Source organism: Amphibalanus amphitrite, unplaced genomic scaffold (assembly GCF_019059575.1).
Source record: "Amphibalanus amphitrite isolate SeventyFive unplaced genomic scaffold, NRLGWU_Aamphi_draft 001802F_arrow, whole genome shotgun sequence".
Lineage (NCBI taxonomy): Eukaryota > Metazoa > Arthropoda > Thecostraca > Balanomorpha > Balanidae > Amphibalanus > Amphibalanus amphitrite.
This window is the reverse complement of record NW_024883295.1, coordinates 35,532-52,222: the sequence shown is the minus strand read 5'-3', so window position 1 is coordinate 52,222 and position 16,691 is coordinate 35,532. Positions and strand designations below refer to the sequence as shown.

Sequence of the window (16,691 nt, the reverse complement as noted above, 5' to 3'; positions counted from 1 at the left end):
GGGCACGCGGATTCATGACCTTACCACTATAAAACAATTCGGAAAAGTACAGATACCTACCTCTTGCTTTGAACAAGCATGTGAAACCCAGAGAGCATTTTCAGACTATGACATTTACCCATATAGTTGTGTGGCGGCGGGAGAGAGTAGGTACACCGACTGACCGACCTCTGGAGACCAAAGGTTCCTGGCTTTCAAAATTGGCCGCGTGCAACTCCTGCGGGCTTCGAAACGGCTCTATTGGGGCTCACTCAACCTGCCTAGTCCTCATGCTAAAAAGACTGGCCCTGAGCCCTGAGGACTTCATCAGTCTCTGCCAGCCCCAGGAACCACAACGCCTCATGGGGTCCCGACGTCGAAATATGAGGGAATCTACGCGGGACCATCAGGACGTAAAGTGATCTTGATCAGGACCACCGTACCTAAGGGCAGGCTGTGCAGGTCGCAGGAGTCTGCGTAAGCCCTCTGATCTTCAGAAGCCCACCCATGTATGTTTTCACTTAGAGGCCAGTTTAGGGCCCTCAGAGACCAGTACAGGGCCTGCAAACTGCAAAGGCCAGTAGTTTGAGACTATCAGAGACCGTGTTGGGCTCTCAGAAGCTAATGTGGGTCCTTACTCATTACAGGCCAACATGGGGCCCTCAGAGGTCAGCGTGGGGCTCTAAAAGACCGGCATGAGCCGTCGTTGGACCCCAGAGGCCAGCAGGCCCCAAGATGGGCCCTCCTCAGAGGCCAATGCAGGCCCTTAGAGGCCGGCATCGGGTCTTTAGCAACCAGTGCGGGGCCCTCATTGGCACCTAAGGTTCGTCTTGGGACTCCAGAGACAGAAATAAGGCCACCAGAGACCGGCGTGAGACGCTCAGACGCCGGTTGGGGCCCCTGAGGCCGGTTAGGGGCCCTCATAAGCCAGATGTGGGGCTTCAGAGGTCAATGTGGGCTCTTAGCGGCCAACGTGGGCGCTTGACCGCCACTGAAGTTCTCTCAGAGGTCAGTGTAGGACGCTCAAAGACCGGTGTGGGAGCTATATTAATAGCTGGGAGTGGGTTTTTTGAGCCTCGTGACGATCGAATAAGGGCCAGGGCCCCATACACCTATGGTGGCCCATCGGTTGTTTGAGGGGGAGGGCAAATGAAATGATGGCCCCTTTATTGGCCTTTGGGGGGCATGGCCCTGATGCCCCCCCCCCCCCACCGCGACCGCCACTGTGTACACAATACACAGGCCTCTGAGATTGCATACTAGTTCATGTAAACTCTATGCAGGCTCCGGAGGTCCCAACTCCCACGCTAATCCTTAAGAAACCAAGCCGGCATACGGCGTCACCACCGGGCTTCTGAGGTGCACAGCACAAACCCATGAGGTCTTACTTTAGTGTCGTAGAGCCACGCTCATTTGGCAGGGCCCACCCGCCACTGCCGAAGAGGGTCTCATGCCAGCCATTGTTGGGCCTAGAGAGCCTCAATTAAACCCACGCTGATATTCCATATAAGATCCGGCCATACTCGTGAACCGGTGCCAGCGACGCTGACCGCCAAATTGACAGAATGCGAAACTGGGCCCACTCATGAGTGAAATTTACGCCCTTTGATGGCGCAAGAAAGAAAATGAAACATACAAAAAGCTTTCTAGGACTTTTGTTCGATCTGAAAGGTGGGGCCAAAAGATAGTATGGCCCCACCTTTCAGCACCAAAGGGGGGGCCATGGCCCCCGTGGCCCCCCCCTGGGACCGCCTATGGCGCCCGGGGAGAACTGGCTGTTTTCACTAAATTTTGGCCGGTAGCCGATAGCTCGTGTGAAGTTGTAAATGCATACCTCAGCCAGGGTTCATGGACGCATGCCAGGCGCGTGTCTGGAGGGCAAAATCGGCCGCTCGACCGGTGGGGTATGCGAATCCAGTCGACGTCTATGAGGCTCGGACATGAACCCAGTCAACCGGTGTAGTCGGCGGGAGGCGGTACGGAAAATGACCGATGGTTAGCAAATAGCAATACCAAACAGCACAAAGGCCACTTGGGTGCAGAAATTGATGAAGAACATCGCCTGGCATGTTTCGTGGGGAGCGGGGAGCAAAAAATCAATCCCTTGCAGCATGCACCCATTGATCTTTTCAGTCAGTCGATGTTAAAATGACTAAAGTAAATACTTGCCTCTGCGCTGGGAGTCTTGGCGAACTGAAATTGAGACTTGCTTGCATGAAGCCTGAAAGTAAGACCTTTTTTCCTGATCTTCTGTGAAGAAGCTACCATGCACCGTCATTCCTGGTCCATTGGCGTGGATGATTTCCAGCCGAAGCTGTAGGCACCCGCACACAGTAGGTACAGTCCACAGCAAAAGTAATGTGGGGTTTCAGTCATGGGTATGTTCTGCTTCTGAAGCTTAGGAGCGATTAGCCAGACTACAATGAAACTTTGAATGTAGCTTATATGTATCGTCACCCTTGCAACTTTAGCTATTGACATCTTCTTTTCGATCACTCCGCATTAGACAATCGCCAGTCAAAGCCAACCGTTGAGATTGGTAAAACCCTACATTACTTTGGCGGTGGGCTGTACATGCCAATCACCCCACGTGATTCGCACTCACAATTTTCGCTCACGAGTGTCTGATCGCGTTTTTTTCAGCAACTTCATGCTGCAGATTACCGACTCGGTGGAGGACCAGGGCACTGTCGTCTGGCAGCTGGCGCTGTGCTCGTGCATCGCCTGGGTCATTGTCTACTTCTGCATCTTCCGCGGCGTCAAACTCGTCGGAAAAGTGAGGCTCCGTTAAAATGGATAATGCTAAATCGAAAAGAAAGTTAACATTTATTTGCTTGAATGATCTTGCAGATACTCGTATCATAGGGCGATAAACGGCTATCGGTTACAGTGGCCGTGAATTCATCGTACCTCTAGAGTTATTTATGGATTATCACTTTATTTTCTTTTTTGCAAGCTGTTATTAGATTGTTTTAGCAAGTGTGCGAGAGTAACATGTTTCAGGTAGCATTCCTTACTCTCGCATTATTAGGCTAACCACAATAATGCACTATATGCTATAACTTGGTTTCATTCCATTTTTACTCGTGGCTGTGGAATGCTAGCGTTCATTGCCTAGCCTTAGCGTATGAATATGTGTGGCTGTGGTGCTTGACCGTTAGTGTCCGTGGGTACATTCATATTCGTGGACATTTACGTGGTCTGATAAGTGATGAATCCGAACCGTCGCCTTCGCCCAGTGGGTGTATCGACCGCCTCCATTTGTGCTGGTGGTCCTGCCCAGACCTTGTGTGTGGCCAGCCAACCATCGATTGAGGGCGGCGTGCCTGCAAAATATTATATGAGCATAAAGGGAGCTCGGCCTGTCTACTGTTTTCGTGTGCATAGCAACAGACACATTCCGTATCGCGCACGAAGTGTGATAGATGTTTGAATTCGTGAATATGTGATACGCTTTGAAATATATTTTTTAAAAGACATGCTACCTGTACGCCCATACCCTAACATACATTACATCCTCCATGTCGAGCCGTCTGAAGTAGAGTCGCCTTCCGTCGCCAGGTGGTCTACTTTACAGCCACCTTCCCGTTCGTCATGCTGTTCGTGCTGTTCGTGCGCGGCGTCACCCTGCCCGGAGCCGTGGACGGCATCCTTTTCTACCTGACGCCCAACTTCAGCAAGCTCGGCGAGTTCAAGGTACGCGAGGTCGCTCTCTCAGTTCAGTGTCCTGATTTGATTTCAACAACCAGAATGCTAATGCGGCACGACCGCTTAGTAAAGTTGAATCGCATTTGGTGCAGCTGTGTAGGAAAGTCTTCTTTGACGTCAATGCTCTTTCGGTTCGCCAGGTATGGGCCGACGCCGCCGTCCAAATCTTTTACTCGCTCGGCCCAGGCTGGGGAGGCCTCATCATGATGTCCTCATTCAATCGCTTCAGGAACGACGCCAAGTTGTGAGTTATTGACCGGCTGCCCACACACGTGGGCCGTGGCGATCAAATTTCTAGCTCAAATGGTTAGGTTACAGGTCAGTGTTGAATCATTTACTTGCCACTTTCATTAAAATGCTACAGATGTTATCAACCACTGAACACTTAGATATTGCAATTTCAAAAGAAAGAAAATTTGACTTATTACCTTTACAGCCTAATCTAGTTTGATATGATAAGCCTGCGTCTTCCGAGAGACATTCTTGTCGGCAAAAATAATGAATCACTTTGATAACATTGCTAAGGATAGAACACATATTTCGGTTTTTCATTAACCCGCGCCCCGCTGGGCTATTCAGCCATACGCGCCCTGCTGGGGGGGGGGGGGGGCAGATTCTGCCCCCCCTGTCTAACTTCCGAACCGATGGTCGTAGAAAGACGGGGAAAACGGCAATCGAAAGCTCTCAACAAGGCGGATCTTAAGAGCCCAAATTTTTTTGCTTAAGTAGGTCAGAGGTCAGGTCAAGGTCAGGTCAAGGGTACAAAATGCAAGTTTCTACAGTATCGGCCTTGCACCGTAGTTGCCGAAGAATGGACTGAGACTGATTGCCCAAAACGTGTTCTTAGACTACCAAGACAATATTCGTTGCACACAATGTCATTCAAAGGTCAAGGTCAAGGTCAGGTCAGGTCAGGTCAGGTCACCAAAAACAAAATATAGAAAAGGGCATGTGCGGCACATGTTTTATGGGTCATTTTACTCATGGAATTCAATAGGCACACTCAATAAGTGATATGGACCACCTCTGGATGAATTTCAGGTCGAGGTCAGGTCAAGGTCAGGTCAAGTGAGGTCAAATTTTGAAGTTGGTTGTTAAGGCCTACAAAGGTGTCTATCCGATGCAGTTTTTCACGCCGAATCGAATGGTGCTATTTTCATTTCCGTACGAGGTCTAGAACTTCCAAAAAAATCATTTTTCAAAATTTTTGTGGGTCGTGACGTCATAAAGTTTTGAATAACTCCCACATTTTTGAACCGATTCTTCTAAAAATTTGTATGTAGGTGCACATAGACCACTTCTTTGACATATATTCCGGTTTTTTCGATAAACTCAAAATTTTGGATTTTATAAATATTTTCCCAAAAAAGTCAGTTTTTTGGAAAAATTTTGGCCAAAATCCAAAATTTTCAAAAAACCGAGATAGCCATTTAATAGACAAAGTAGAATCACGTATAACCTTTTTTGTTACGTCTTGATTCCTTTGAAAATGAAGAAGTTAGCGGCGTTTGAAATTTTGCCGTTTTTTAGGCGAAAATGGCGAACATGACGTCACTAAAACGTTAATTTCTCAAAAATTTTCCGACGGATTTCGCTCAACTTTTCAGGGAACGTGCCAAATTGATGTATGATAAGGTACTGAAAGTTTGACGTCGCTGGCGTAACGCGTTTAGAAGTTATTGGCGAAAAACGGGAGGGGGGCAGATTCTGCCCCCCCCCCCCAGCGGGGCGCGGGTTAATTAATAACTACCATACCTTTCTCCGGAGCTACCTTCTTCTGGCACTTTTTGTCCAAGAGATACATTTCTACCGTCATGTTGTCTATCTCTTACCAATTGCAGTCTCCACTTCCAACGAATTCGTCTGTGCCGTCGTACTGTCGTGTATTGCGGTACAGCATCTCACTTTGGATTTCTTAGTAATTGGCATTTGCTTTGCCACCGCTTTCAAGGCGAGATGGGGGAGGACGTTCAAGACGCTATCCCGTTTGTTTTTGGGGGGACGGGGGGGGGGTTACTAAACCAATATTGATTCCAATCATTACCAAGCTTTTGTTTACATCCTGTGAAGAAAGCCGGGCCATGTTATAGTTGGACAAAATCCCGTCGGAGTAGCGTGTTGTTTGAGCTCCAACTGCCCAATAATAAAAACGCAGCCATGAATATCGCTTTCTCTGTGTTCCAGTGATGCAATCGTGGTTCCTGTGCTGAACTGCTTCACCAGCTTTTTCGCCGGATTCGTGGTGTTTTCGGTACTTGGATTCATGTCCCATCAGACCGGTGTTCCCATCGAGAAGGTGGCAACTGGAGGTGAGACAAACTAAAACCTCAAGCGAGGGAACGTTCGGTTCCCAACAAGTGGATTACTTGTACACTCATGACTTTGAACTTGGATCAGATGATCTGCTCTTGGCTCTGGTAACTGTGGCTTCTCGAGTAACAACGTTTTACTAAACGGGCTATCATATATGTATTTACCAACGACGGTAGAAACCGGCGACGCTTTTTGGCTAATAGCTTGCTGCACCGTCCGGCCGAGCTGACTCCTCGCGCTCTGATGCGTCCGGCAGGCCCCAGCCTGGCGTTCGTCACGTACCCGGAGGCGTTGGCGCTGCTGCCGGCCGCGCCGTTCTGGGCCGTGCTCTTCTTCTTCATGCTGTTCCTGCTAGGCATCGACAGCGAGTTTGTGCAGATCGAGACCGTGGTATCGGCGCTGCTGGACGAGTTCCCTCAGTACAGGAAGCGCAAGTCGATCATCACACTTGGACTATGCGTCTGCATGGGTCTCATTTCACTGGCCTGTGTGACCCAGGTGAGAGACTAATGGGTGGTGGTCTTCATTGACATACTCAATGAATGTTTTTCTCATTCAACTGTTGAGCTGTAGCTGTGATGTGGATTGTAATTACGTCGGAATTATAGTGTGTCACCGTTGTTTTGCGCTGAATTACGAGTTAGTGCTGTGTGATGTCTCGACTCAAATGTGCATTTCGATAGGTAGGGCGTGTTGATATGAGGCTTTTGGTTCTACAGCATCCTCATTAGTTTACTTCCTAATTTCATATTTTTTCTCCTTTACTTTTTCTCTCTCTCTCTCTCTCTCTCTCTCTCTCTCTCTCTCTCTCTCTCTCTCTCTCTCTCTCTCTCTCTCTCTCTCTCTCTCTCTCTCTCTCTCTCTCTCTCTCTCTCTCTCTCTCTCTCTCTCTCTCTCTCTCTCTCTCTCTCTCTCTTCCTTCTATCTCCTATTTTTTCTCTCAAACACTATCTAACTCCCTTCTATTTGCAGGGTGGAATGTACGTTCTTCAAATTCTCGATTGGTACTGCGCGAGTATGTCCGTGATTCTGGTCTGCATCTGCGAGTGCCTGGCATTCTGCTGGATCTACGGTAAGCATACACATTACCTTTAACAATAACATCGTTTTTGCCAATTTTACCTGCTTACGTGGGCTTCCTTTGAGGTGTAGCTCAACTTGTGTAAATGTTTCATGGAACGTATTTGTTACTGTTTATATTCATATTTATCGTTATACGCGAATCGCGATATCTAACCGGTTTTCGTTTTATTATTATTTCGATTGATATGCTAGATTTTACAAAAAAAAAGTTTAAGTGGTTGGGCACCTTTAAATGTGCCCCCCCCACAAGTCAGGGCTGGGAGTGAAACCACTAAACACACTGTTTAAACAAAAGTCACAATCGCATACCATGTTCCTCTTGAGTGAGGCGAGGTGTAAACAAAGCCCCATGGTGCCAGAGACGTGAGACGGGCTATGATCCCAGTGTTTCTTGTCATGCTGAGGCCCAATGTCAGCCATTCGCACATGAAAGCCGCCGCACACACAGCGACGACACGGCCTGTGCCATTGAATGCTGCGTCATTTAGGCGGGGACCTTGTAACGTAGTGGCTACAGTGACGTTGCAAGTTGAGGCATTGTAGTTTTATTTTGCACAGTATGTGCAACATTCATGTGCATTGTGACTGAGGATGCAGCGAAGTATTTCCGTCATACGTTTACCGTACATCATTAAATGATGACTATCTATAGCTGTTCCTATCCACACTCATACCCTTTTCTTATTGTTTTGCAAATAATCAATATTAGATATTAAAGGAAATAAATAGATCCAAGGAAAACAAACAAGCGACTGTAACACACAATTGGACGCCGAAACTGAACTCACAAAACATAGCTTTCGGAGCAAAACGCTTTTATTGTGGGCTGCTACGTCCCACATTTTTTAATCGAGTCGGTGATGCTAAAACCCGGAGCCCCACGCTGTTTTGCTGATACGCCCCAACGCAGCAGCCTAGTGACCCGTTTACTTCTTCACGTGCAGGCTCGGGAAAATTGTGCCGAGACGTGGAGTTCATGGTACAGAAGCCCGTAGGCTTCTGGTGGCGGCTGTGCTGGAACTTCGTCACACCGATAGTGCTCGTGGTAAGAAAATATACACACACACGTGCTAGTCCAGTTCTTTGTGGCTTACAACACAACATCTCTTTATTTATGTATTCGTTCGGAATGGCCGTATTGATGTCACCATTTGACCCCACAGCACTTCGACGTTATATCATGCTGCGTCGGTTTCTTAGTATGCCGATGTCTATTTATTGGTCATTTTATGAGACTTGACACTTGTGGGGCAATGTGATGACGTGCTACATGGTCCCTGTGTTTGGGCACAGCTGAGTACACTCAAAAGAGTATGACATTAATCATGGTATTGCAGCGTAGGAACGCAGCTACTACATTGATGCTGATGCTAAACAAAGTCCAGAGAGACAGCACACCATTCAAAACGAGGCCGTTGAGTTCTGCGCAAGTGCCGGGTCGCGTTCCGTGTAAAAAAATGTTTATTGAACGTCGTCTCTATCATAGAAATGATTGTGTGACCAATCCTTTGATCGCTGTTTCGTGCGTTTTTTAATGATTGTGGACTTCCGTAAAACTCCTTTTCTTTGTGTGTGTGTCATACCACAACTCCTTTTCTGTTTTTTTTTTCTCATCTCTTTCAACGCCGGTTCGCCTCGCATTCTGACTATCGTCTTTGACGCTCCTTAACCTCGTTTCACTTTCGTCGTTGTCTCACATTCATATCACACCATTACGGCTCACTTTCGTCTCTCTAGCTCATCTCACGCCGCCCATTCCGCGCCCATCTCACCCTCGCCTCACATTCTTACTTCCTGCACTTCTCACTTTATATCTCTTGCACCTTCGTCTTTCTCCCATCACGCGCCAGTCTCTCACTCACTCACTCACTCACTCACTCACTCACTCACTCACTCACTCACTCACTCACTCACTCACTCACTCACTCACTCACTCACTCTGTCTCTGTCTGTGTCTCTGTCTCTGTCTCTGTCTCTCTCTCTTTCTCTCTTTCTCTCCCTCCCTCCCTCCCTCTCTCTCTCTCTCTCTCTCTCTCTCTCTCACTTACTCACTCTCTCTCCTCACGCTCTTCTGTCGCTCATCTCCCTCTCGTTTTCACCGACAGCTGATTTTCGTCACGACAATGGTGTTCAACACCCCGGTCAGCTACCGGGGCGTGGACTTCCCGCCGTGGGCACAGGGCGTCGGCTGGCTCTCTGCGCTCGTCTCTCTGCTCCTGATGCCCGGGTACGCCATCTACCTGCTGGCGGTTACACCGGGCTCTCTGAGCGAGAGGCTTCAGAAGTGCTGCAGGCCCACGGACGACTGGGGACCGGCGCTGCCCGAGCACCGCCGCGAGTGGGACGAGTACAAGAGCAAGCACCCGCCGCACCTGCTGCTGGCTGAGGGTGCCTCCCTGTCCACGGTACTGCGGCGCAGAAAGGCCAACTATAACCCGTCGGAGGCGGCGGCGGCGACGGAGGCGGCCGCAGCGACCCCTGCCACCGTCGACAGCGTGCTGTAGCGTCCGACGGCGGCGGCTGGCGCGTCGGGGGCGGCACCTGTCCTGCAGAGCTCGGTGAGGAGGCTGCTCCTCTGCTGTGGCTAATTTCCTCCACACCGGTCAAATATGAGAGGTGATACCTGAATTGGAGATCGCAGGCCTTGAGCGTAAAAGCACATATGTTTTGCTGTTGTATCGATTCATGCTCACTCAGCTGCACGTATCGCTCGACTGCACCAAACACCAATACAATCACGTCGTAGATCTGAGTAAAATTACGAAAATTATATCTGTCTAACTGCTCGAATGATATGGCGTGCTTAGCAAACTCAATAGCCACTGGCTACTACGGAAAGTGTGTGAGGTACATTGTAATTTAGTAGGTAGTTCGTCGTTAGTAAGTAGACCTGTGACGCATCGTCAATAACTTGGAGTGAACCTATTTACAAAACAAAACAGACGTGTGCCATTTTACATGTGTGCAGTGAATGTGCGGCTTTGCCGGTCTCAATTTTCCTTTTTCTGTGAATGTCTTATGTCGCCATCTTTGTTCCATCATTTCCATCTTCGTTTTTTTTTTTCTCCCCTTCCCTCTCTCTCTCTCTCTCTCTCTCTCTCTCTCTCTCTCTCTCCCATGGGGTGTATTGTCTTTCCGTCACTCCTTTCGAGAAATCATGTGCCTCGGTGAGTATTTCCACTTCCCAGTTTGATTTTCGTGTGCGTCCATTCTTCACCTTGATAACCACCATGTGAGGGAAGCTCACTTCTGCAAACCATCGGACCAAATACAATGCAATGGCCGATATGTCCAGGACGATTGTGACGGTGACAAGTTAGCAGTTGTAGCGTTTTCAGATAACATTTTTAGCCCTCCTGCTAACTTTTTTTGAGCCATTGAGCCGTGCGCTGATATTGAAATGTGCTCTTATGTTGAACGGGTGTCTCGTTAAGTGCCGATACGCAGACTTTCAGACACGACACGGATTACACCAAATACGTAATACATGTTTAACCTGGAGCGAACGAGCGTGTGCTTGTCTTGTGGCTCTGTACATACATATATGACGTGAGAACTGAGGCTTATGAAGAGCAAGAAATATACAATACAAAGTAACTGGAGTGCGTTGGAAGACGAGCATGATCCAAAACTCCAAAAAGCCTGCATTTCAAAACCGTGACACTGCTTCTTTGCTTTTATAAGTCGTGGCATTTTTCATATTTTTACGTTAGCTTAGAGTGCAAAAGACGTCTTGATTTATTTAAGAAAAGTCTCTCATGATCGGTTTATAATTTATTGCAGTATAACACAGATGCTATAAATAAAATGTGCAGGAATACCGCAACAAAAATAAATAGAGAAATAACGAAATAGGAAATATTGTATTTTAGGTATAGCGCGGTTATCTTCGCTTTGCTTACCTCAGAAACGTATCATATCCACCAATCAGGCATGGGCTATTTGGCATGTTTTCGATGTTTCTATGAAATGGTCATCGATCTATGCGACCGTCCTTGTCAAGGCGGCGTGCAATTGACACCTCATTAAATACCTGCCAAAGTTCTACGATGGCAGAGCGAAACGATCAAGAATCTATATCTTATACGCTCTAGCTGAGCACCTGAGGGTATTACCTGGAAGCCAGCATCCCCGCTCCGACTTCTTTTACCGATGAGTGCGTCGGGTGTGCGTACGAGTATGTTGCGCCGATGAAGGTCGCGTCGGCCGACGGTCGGGGTCGGGGAGGTCAGGCATAGTCAGGTCGTCAGAGTAAGCCGCCTCGGGTGGTCGCGAGTGACGGACACTGTCGGCTGAGGACAGTATGAGGTGTTAAACAGAAAGGTGTCGCTTAGAGTGAAAACACAAGGCTGGTTGATGGCTGGTGGGCCGCTGATAAAGTGAAGGATGCAGTAGTAGCCACTGAGCGTACGTCTGCATGGTAGTGGAATCGATTACCTATTGTAGCAAATAGCTGCGCTCCTTTCGGTGTGCGTCATGAGGTGTTGAAGATATATGGTTTCTCATACTTGCTAATGAGAGAAGCAGTTCGCCCAGCATCAAGTGAATAACCATCGCCAGTGATAGAAGAACAGGAGCGTGCTGACGGAAGCTGACAAGACTGCCGACTAACGGACAAAGCAAGGATATCCCGTGGGGCTGCCGACCAATCGGGATCCACTCACGAAAGCTGGTAAGTACTTACCTACGTTGCTCGATTACACACGGCATCCTTCAGATTCTCATCTAGTCTAATGTTCGTTCAATAAATTTGAGATAAGACTTTGTAGAAAAGAAGCAACCGTGTTTCCCTAAACGAAAGGAAGTCAACAGTACCTATACCCGAGTTGAATAATCCAGCAAAATCGGTAGCTTCATAAGCCATGGGTTAACCCTCGCCGGCACAGGGGGGGGGGGGGTTGATGCAACCCCCCTAAGATTTTTCGCGAATAACTCGCGTAAAAAGCGGCCGATCGCGACGAAACTTTCAGTACCCTCGCATTGATCAATTTTACACCTACCCTGAAAATTTCATGACCCTGTCCCCAATGACCTTTGACCTGTGACCTCTTTTCTGTGACCATGTTTGGCCGAAATCGCGGTTCGGCGCATGTCGGCTCGCATTAGCCGCGCGTTTGCAAGCTTTTCGTGGTTTCAAACGTTCAAACATGTGATTTGATGTTGCTCCCATGCATTAGGGTGGATGTCAAGGTCACCTGAAGGTCAGGTCAGGTCATTGACCTTTGGTGACCTCGGGTGACCTCGGTTCACTTTTTCGAGTTTTACATGTTTCTAGGCTAGTTTTTGGAGCTGAATTCGAATTTAGCAACCATTTGAACATTTACGAAGTAGTTTTGGTGCCTTCGTAACATGTTACGAAGCTGTCCGAGGCGGTTGACACGTATTACGAATACCCGTCACAACCCCTACCGGTTGACCTGACCTGACCTGACCCGACCTGGTCTAAATGCTTAAAGACATCATCTATGATCAAAACTAACACGATATTCGTGATCAGCACCCCGGAAAACCACATAGCAGCCACACTTTACGACTTTCTAACAGGTCCCGATTTTCCCGGTTTTCGGGTCATTGACCTGACCTGGAAAGTCACCCGATGACCTAGGACCTTAAAATTGGGTATCATCGGCTTCCTCTCGAGACGGGCAACACGCTCGTTTTTTCCGCGAAGCTCTAGCTCGATCAGGGGCCAAACGCGAGGGGGGAGGTCGTACCAACCCCCCCCCCCCTTGTGCCGTCGAAGGACTCAAAATGGCCTGTGCCGGCGAGGGTTAATGATCCAAAAATCAAATTTGTTCATAAAAGAACGGTCCCTGAAAAAAGACACTCGTTCCAAGTGATCATATTTTCTTTTTCAAAGACGCGTCGAGTGTAATGATGACCTTTCTGCTGGGAAGCGCTCAAAGGTCGAGGTTGATAACGTCCACCGCAGTGTAGAGCAAAACGATTATAACGACCCCCTCTTGCGTTCATGCGATATTTGAAAACATTACCTCTCTGTTTCGGTGACGATTAGCAAACCAGTTGTCATTTTGGAAGCATCACCTATGTACGTCCTATCGTAATGTAGTTAGCAGTTTACTCTTTATGATGCGTTTCTGTCCTTTACCGTTTTGTACCGTCCTAAGCAATATGCATTTGCAGAAGCAAATTGACTTCCGTTTGTCATCACCAAGCCGTGAAACTGGGAGAGTAAACAGGTTGCTCATTTGCACTTTTCTTAGCATAAGAGTCGATGTGGGATGAGCTGTGCGGGAAATGCACAACAGAGGTACTCTCTAAACTGCATTCTCGATTTTATGGTTGTGAAAGAAGGCCTTCCGAGATGGTAACGAAATTACACACACCCGTGTTACTGCTTGTTGTGATACTCGTGCAATGAAAAATATTGGTGTTAAGAGGATGAAAATACACCCTCAGATAGGATAAAAACGTTTGCACTTCGATTATTTCTGCCTTGAATCCCCCTAAAAAAACTTCCCGGTCATTGCTCTGCATACCTCTTTGCATCATCACACATGAAAATCGCCATAGGTGTCGGGTTAGAGGTCCCTTGTTTTCACTATAGACAGCATGCAATGCTCCGGAGTGATTGATGGAAAGAAACTGATAGTAAAACTTTGACTTTGATGCTAAACAGATTGCATCATATAACGTCAATATTTCATATTTCGCGTCCTTCTTTTCGCGGCCATTATCAAGTTTCCATGTTGCTGTAAATTAGTAAAGCTATTGATCTTATATGTAGAAAATATATATTTTCTTTAAAAAGACCAATTGTGATGCTCGTAAAAGGAAGGAAACAATGAGTTTATTAACATAAAAAACACGCACTGCGAACGCCGGTGGTGGTGGTAAAGGTGCTCCAACTTGCGCAGCAAGCTGTGTTCTCCGCATATGCTAGGCCTGCAGGCATTCAACACTGACCCCGCTGACCCGTCCTTCACTAACGCCGCTGAACTTTCCCCCACTGACGCCACGGGCTCGTCCCCCACTGACGCTGCTGGTCCCGTCCACCAGGTCCAATGACCCCGATGGAGCGCCGGCTGCCCTCCGTCAAGGTGTGGCTGACGCCGGACGGTGACCTGTGCCTGCCGCACGACGACCAGTCGACACCCCTGCACGCTGACCACGACTCCCCTGCCACTATCACTCTGGAGCTGGACTGTCTGTCTCCGTGCCAGTCGCCGCGCCGGCCGACCTCCCGACTCGACGCGCCAGCCGCGCCGCGCCGCAAGAGCTCCAGCAGCTGCGCGTCGGCGCGCAGCTCGGCGCGCAGCTCAGTCAGCAGCTCAGTGTCGCCGGCCGGCTCGCGGCGCAGCTCGGGCCTGTCGCAGCGCTCGTGCAGTGTATGCAGCCGCTGCAGCCGCGGCCGTCTGGCGCTGGTGTTAGCAGAGTCGCGCCGCTCCAGCCGCGGCTCGCGGGGCTCCTCGTCCTCCTCCTCCGCCGCCAGCCGGCTGATAGAGGCCGTCATACGCTCTCCGAGACGCTCTTCCACTCTGTCGCGGCTCAGCGAGGTGCTGTCGCTGACCTCCGCGCGCCACTCGGTCCTCTTCGAGAGGAAGTGCTGCGGCTGCGGAGGAGGCGCCGGATGTGGAGGAGGCGCGTGCGGAACCTGCTGCAGCGTCAGCGGTGGAGCCGGAGGCGGCGGAGGGGAGGAATCATGGTCTGCCGTGGCCACAGCAGGCCGGCTTACGTTCACCCAGAGACTGGCGTTTCCCACACTGGCAGGGAAGGAGGTGCGCCACAAACGGCGCAGCCACTTCAGCGAGGCTGAGGAGCACATGAACCTGTTCGCCAAGCTGATCACCGTGGTGATCCTGTGCCTGGTGTTCGTCCTGCTGGTCGGAGTCATCTATAGATTTTTGCGGTAGCGCACGGTGTGTGATGTTTCCTTCTGGTCAATGACTGACTGAGTACAAAGGAAAGGAGTAACACCTAACAGCCTGTGAGCTGATCTCACTGCGGTCATGTCGAATGACACGGTCGAATCCTATCGGTGCAAAGGAAGATGAAATATTGAATTAACGTTGGCGTCGCCGGTGCCTGCGTGGTGTGATGAGCCTGAACTGAAGGGCCGGACCTACCCGTCTCTTACCTCGGTATCCGGGAGGATTTGGCGTAGTGCGGCCTCGACCTCCGCCAGCTCCTATTGCGTGTGTTCCAGCTCTCCCTAGCTGAAAGACGCCGGAGTTGACGGAAGGAGACAAAGGAAAAATAAGAAAGAAAAAAAAACGAAAAACATGAGCGGCCGCCGTCGGACGTGCCACTCACGCACTGGAGGCGCCCGGCGGCCGGCGCAGTGTCCTCGCCAGGCCGGGCGGGCCGTATTTGCTTACCCGACCGCTGGCGCTTATCTAGCCTCCTATTGGCGCCCGCACCCTCTGTGGCCGGCTCCCTCATCATGCCGGGCATCTCCAGGAAACGGGGGGCCGGTTGCACCTCTAACGCCAAGCGTTAATGTATTTTGCACGGAACTGACGTGAAAAGACCATTAACGTTGGCGTCGCCGGTGCCTGCGTGGTGTGATGAGCCTGAACTGAAGGGCCGGACCTACCCGTCTCTTACCTCGGTATCCGGGAGGATTTGGCGTAGTGCGGCCTCGACCTCCGCCAGCTCCTATTGCGTGTGTTCCAGCTCTCCCTAGCTGAAAGACGCCAAAATTTGCCCAAATGTATGGGCACGATGCCGGCAAGGGGCGGCATGAGGTATGCCATGCGGGCGCGGGGGATCATAAGTACCCCGGGACTTGTGGGGTGGAATAAACGAGCTCGGTGACGGCCGCTGTGAGGTCACGGGATAGCATTAGCAAACGTTTAATGCGTCACCAACCGGCCACGCTGGGTAGAAAGTGAGTGGAAACGGGGCGTAGCAGGGGCGCAGCGCTGGATTTCGCGCCCGGTATCGCTGTACAACTTCCATAGCTCTCTGGGACTGAGCCTGGTCACTGGGATCCCAGAGACACACGGCGCACATGCCGCCCGGGCAAACCACTGAGCCGCGAGGGCTGCCAAGAGCGGGTGGGAGGCCGGCGGATAACGGCGTCGCCCATACAAGTGCGGGCAGGGAGGAGAGTGGGCGCCTAGCAAACAAGCGCGCGGTTGGCGATCGCCGGCGGTGGCTGGCCGCAGTCCGAGCCCGAGGGACGGCGCGGCCTCCGACAGCGGGTTAGGCGGCGGTGGGAACGACATGGCGAACGGGCGAACGGGCGGTATGGGGGTGCGGTCAGCGGCGGCACGACTGATGTGTTAGATGGCAAGGCGGCGTGAGTCGGTGCGTTTTCTAGCGGCGGCATGGCGGCTGTCGCTATAGGACTATGTGCGGTGAGCCGGTCAGTGACAGCGCAGGGCATGGTGTCAGTACATACGTGACGGTCGTACGGTATAATTGCGAAACGTTACGGTGCGGCTGTTAGCCGCGGCGTGCGTATGCCGCTGCGCTGGACTCAGGGCTGAGGGCTGTCGGCAGGACATGGCAGTAGTATAGGCAACGGGTAAGACGCCCGTGTCGGGCACGGCACGGGTTGTCGGGAGAGGCATGACAGCAGCGGTGGGACATTGTTGAGGCGTGTTCGACAATCGACAGTGTAAGTGGAGTTGTTGGACTGA

At 50.3% G+C, this 16,691-nt stretch overlaps 2 protein-coding genes across 3 annotated transcripts in view; both read left to right on the top strand.

The window, feature by feature from the left end:
• LOC122375245 (sodium- and chloride-dependent GABA transporter 1-like) overlaps nucleotides 1–10,589 on the top strand; it is a 31,585-nt gene extending 20,996 nt beyond the window's left edge. For both annotated transcript variants that reach the window (XM_043354518.1, XM_043354517.1), the window contains 8 exons: nucleotides 2,623–2,755; nucleotides 3,541–3,675; nucleotides 3,828–3,931; nucleotides 5,872–5,996; nucleotides 6,257–6,498; nucleotides 6,973–7,072; nucleotides 8,028–8,128; nucleotides 9,189–10,589. In XM_043354518.1, the coding sequence (XP_043210453.1) occupies nucleotides 2,623–2,755; nucleotides 3,541–3,675; nucleotides 3,828–3,931; nucleotides 5,872–5,996; nucleotides 6,257–6,498; nucleotides 6,973–7,072; nucleotides 8,028–8,128; nucleotides 9,189–9,587 (1,339 nt within the window). In that variant the 3' untranslated portion in view covers nucleotides 9,588–10,589. The remainder of the gene's footprint in view (nucleotides 1–2,622; nucleotides 2,756–3,540; nucleotides 3,676–3,827; nucleotides 3,932–5,871; nucleotides 5,997–6,256; nucleotides 6,499–6,972; nucleotides 7,073–8,027; nucleotides 8,129–9,188) is intronic.
• Nucleotides 10,241–14,993, top strand: LOC122375239. The gene is made up of 3 exons (XM_043354509.1): nucleotides 10,241–10,250; nucleotides 14,104–14,260; nucleotides 14,351–14,993. The coding sequence occupies exons 1-3, from the start codon at nucleotides 10,241–10,243 to the stop codon at nucleotides 14,955–14,957; spliced, it is 774 nt and encodes a 257-aa protein (XP_043210444.1). The 3' UTR covers nucleotides 14,958–14,993.
• Nucleotides 14,994–16,691: the final 1,698 nt, after the last annotated feature.

Coding starts and splice junctions, on each gene's coding strand:
- LOC122375239 (XM_043354509.1), top strand. Junction 14,261..14,350: donor GAGCTGGACTGTCTGTCTCC/GTGCCAGTCGCC, acceptor GTCGGCGCGCAG/CTCGGCGCGCAGCTCAGTCA.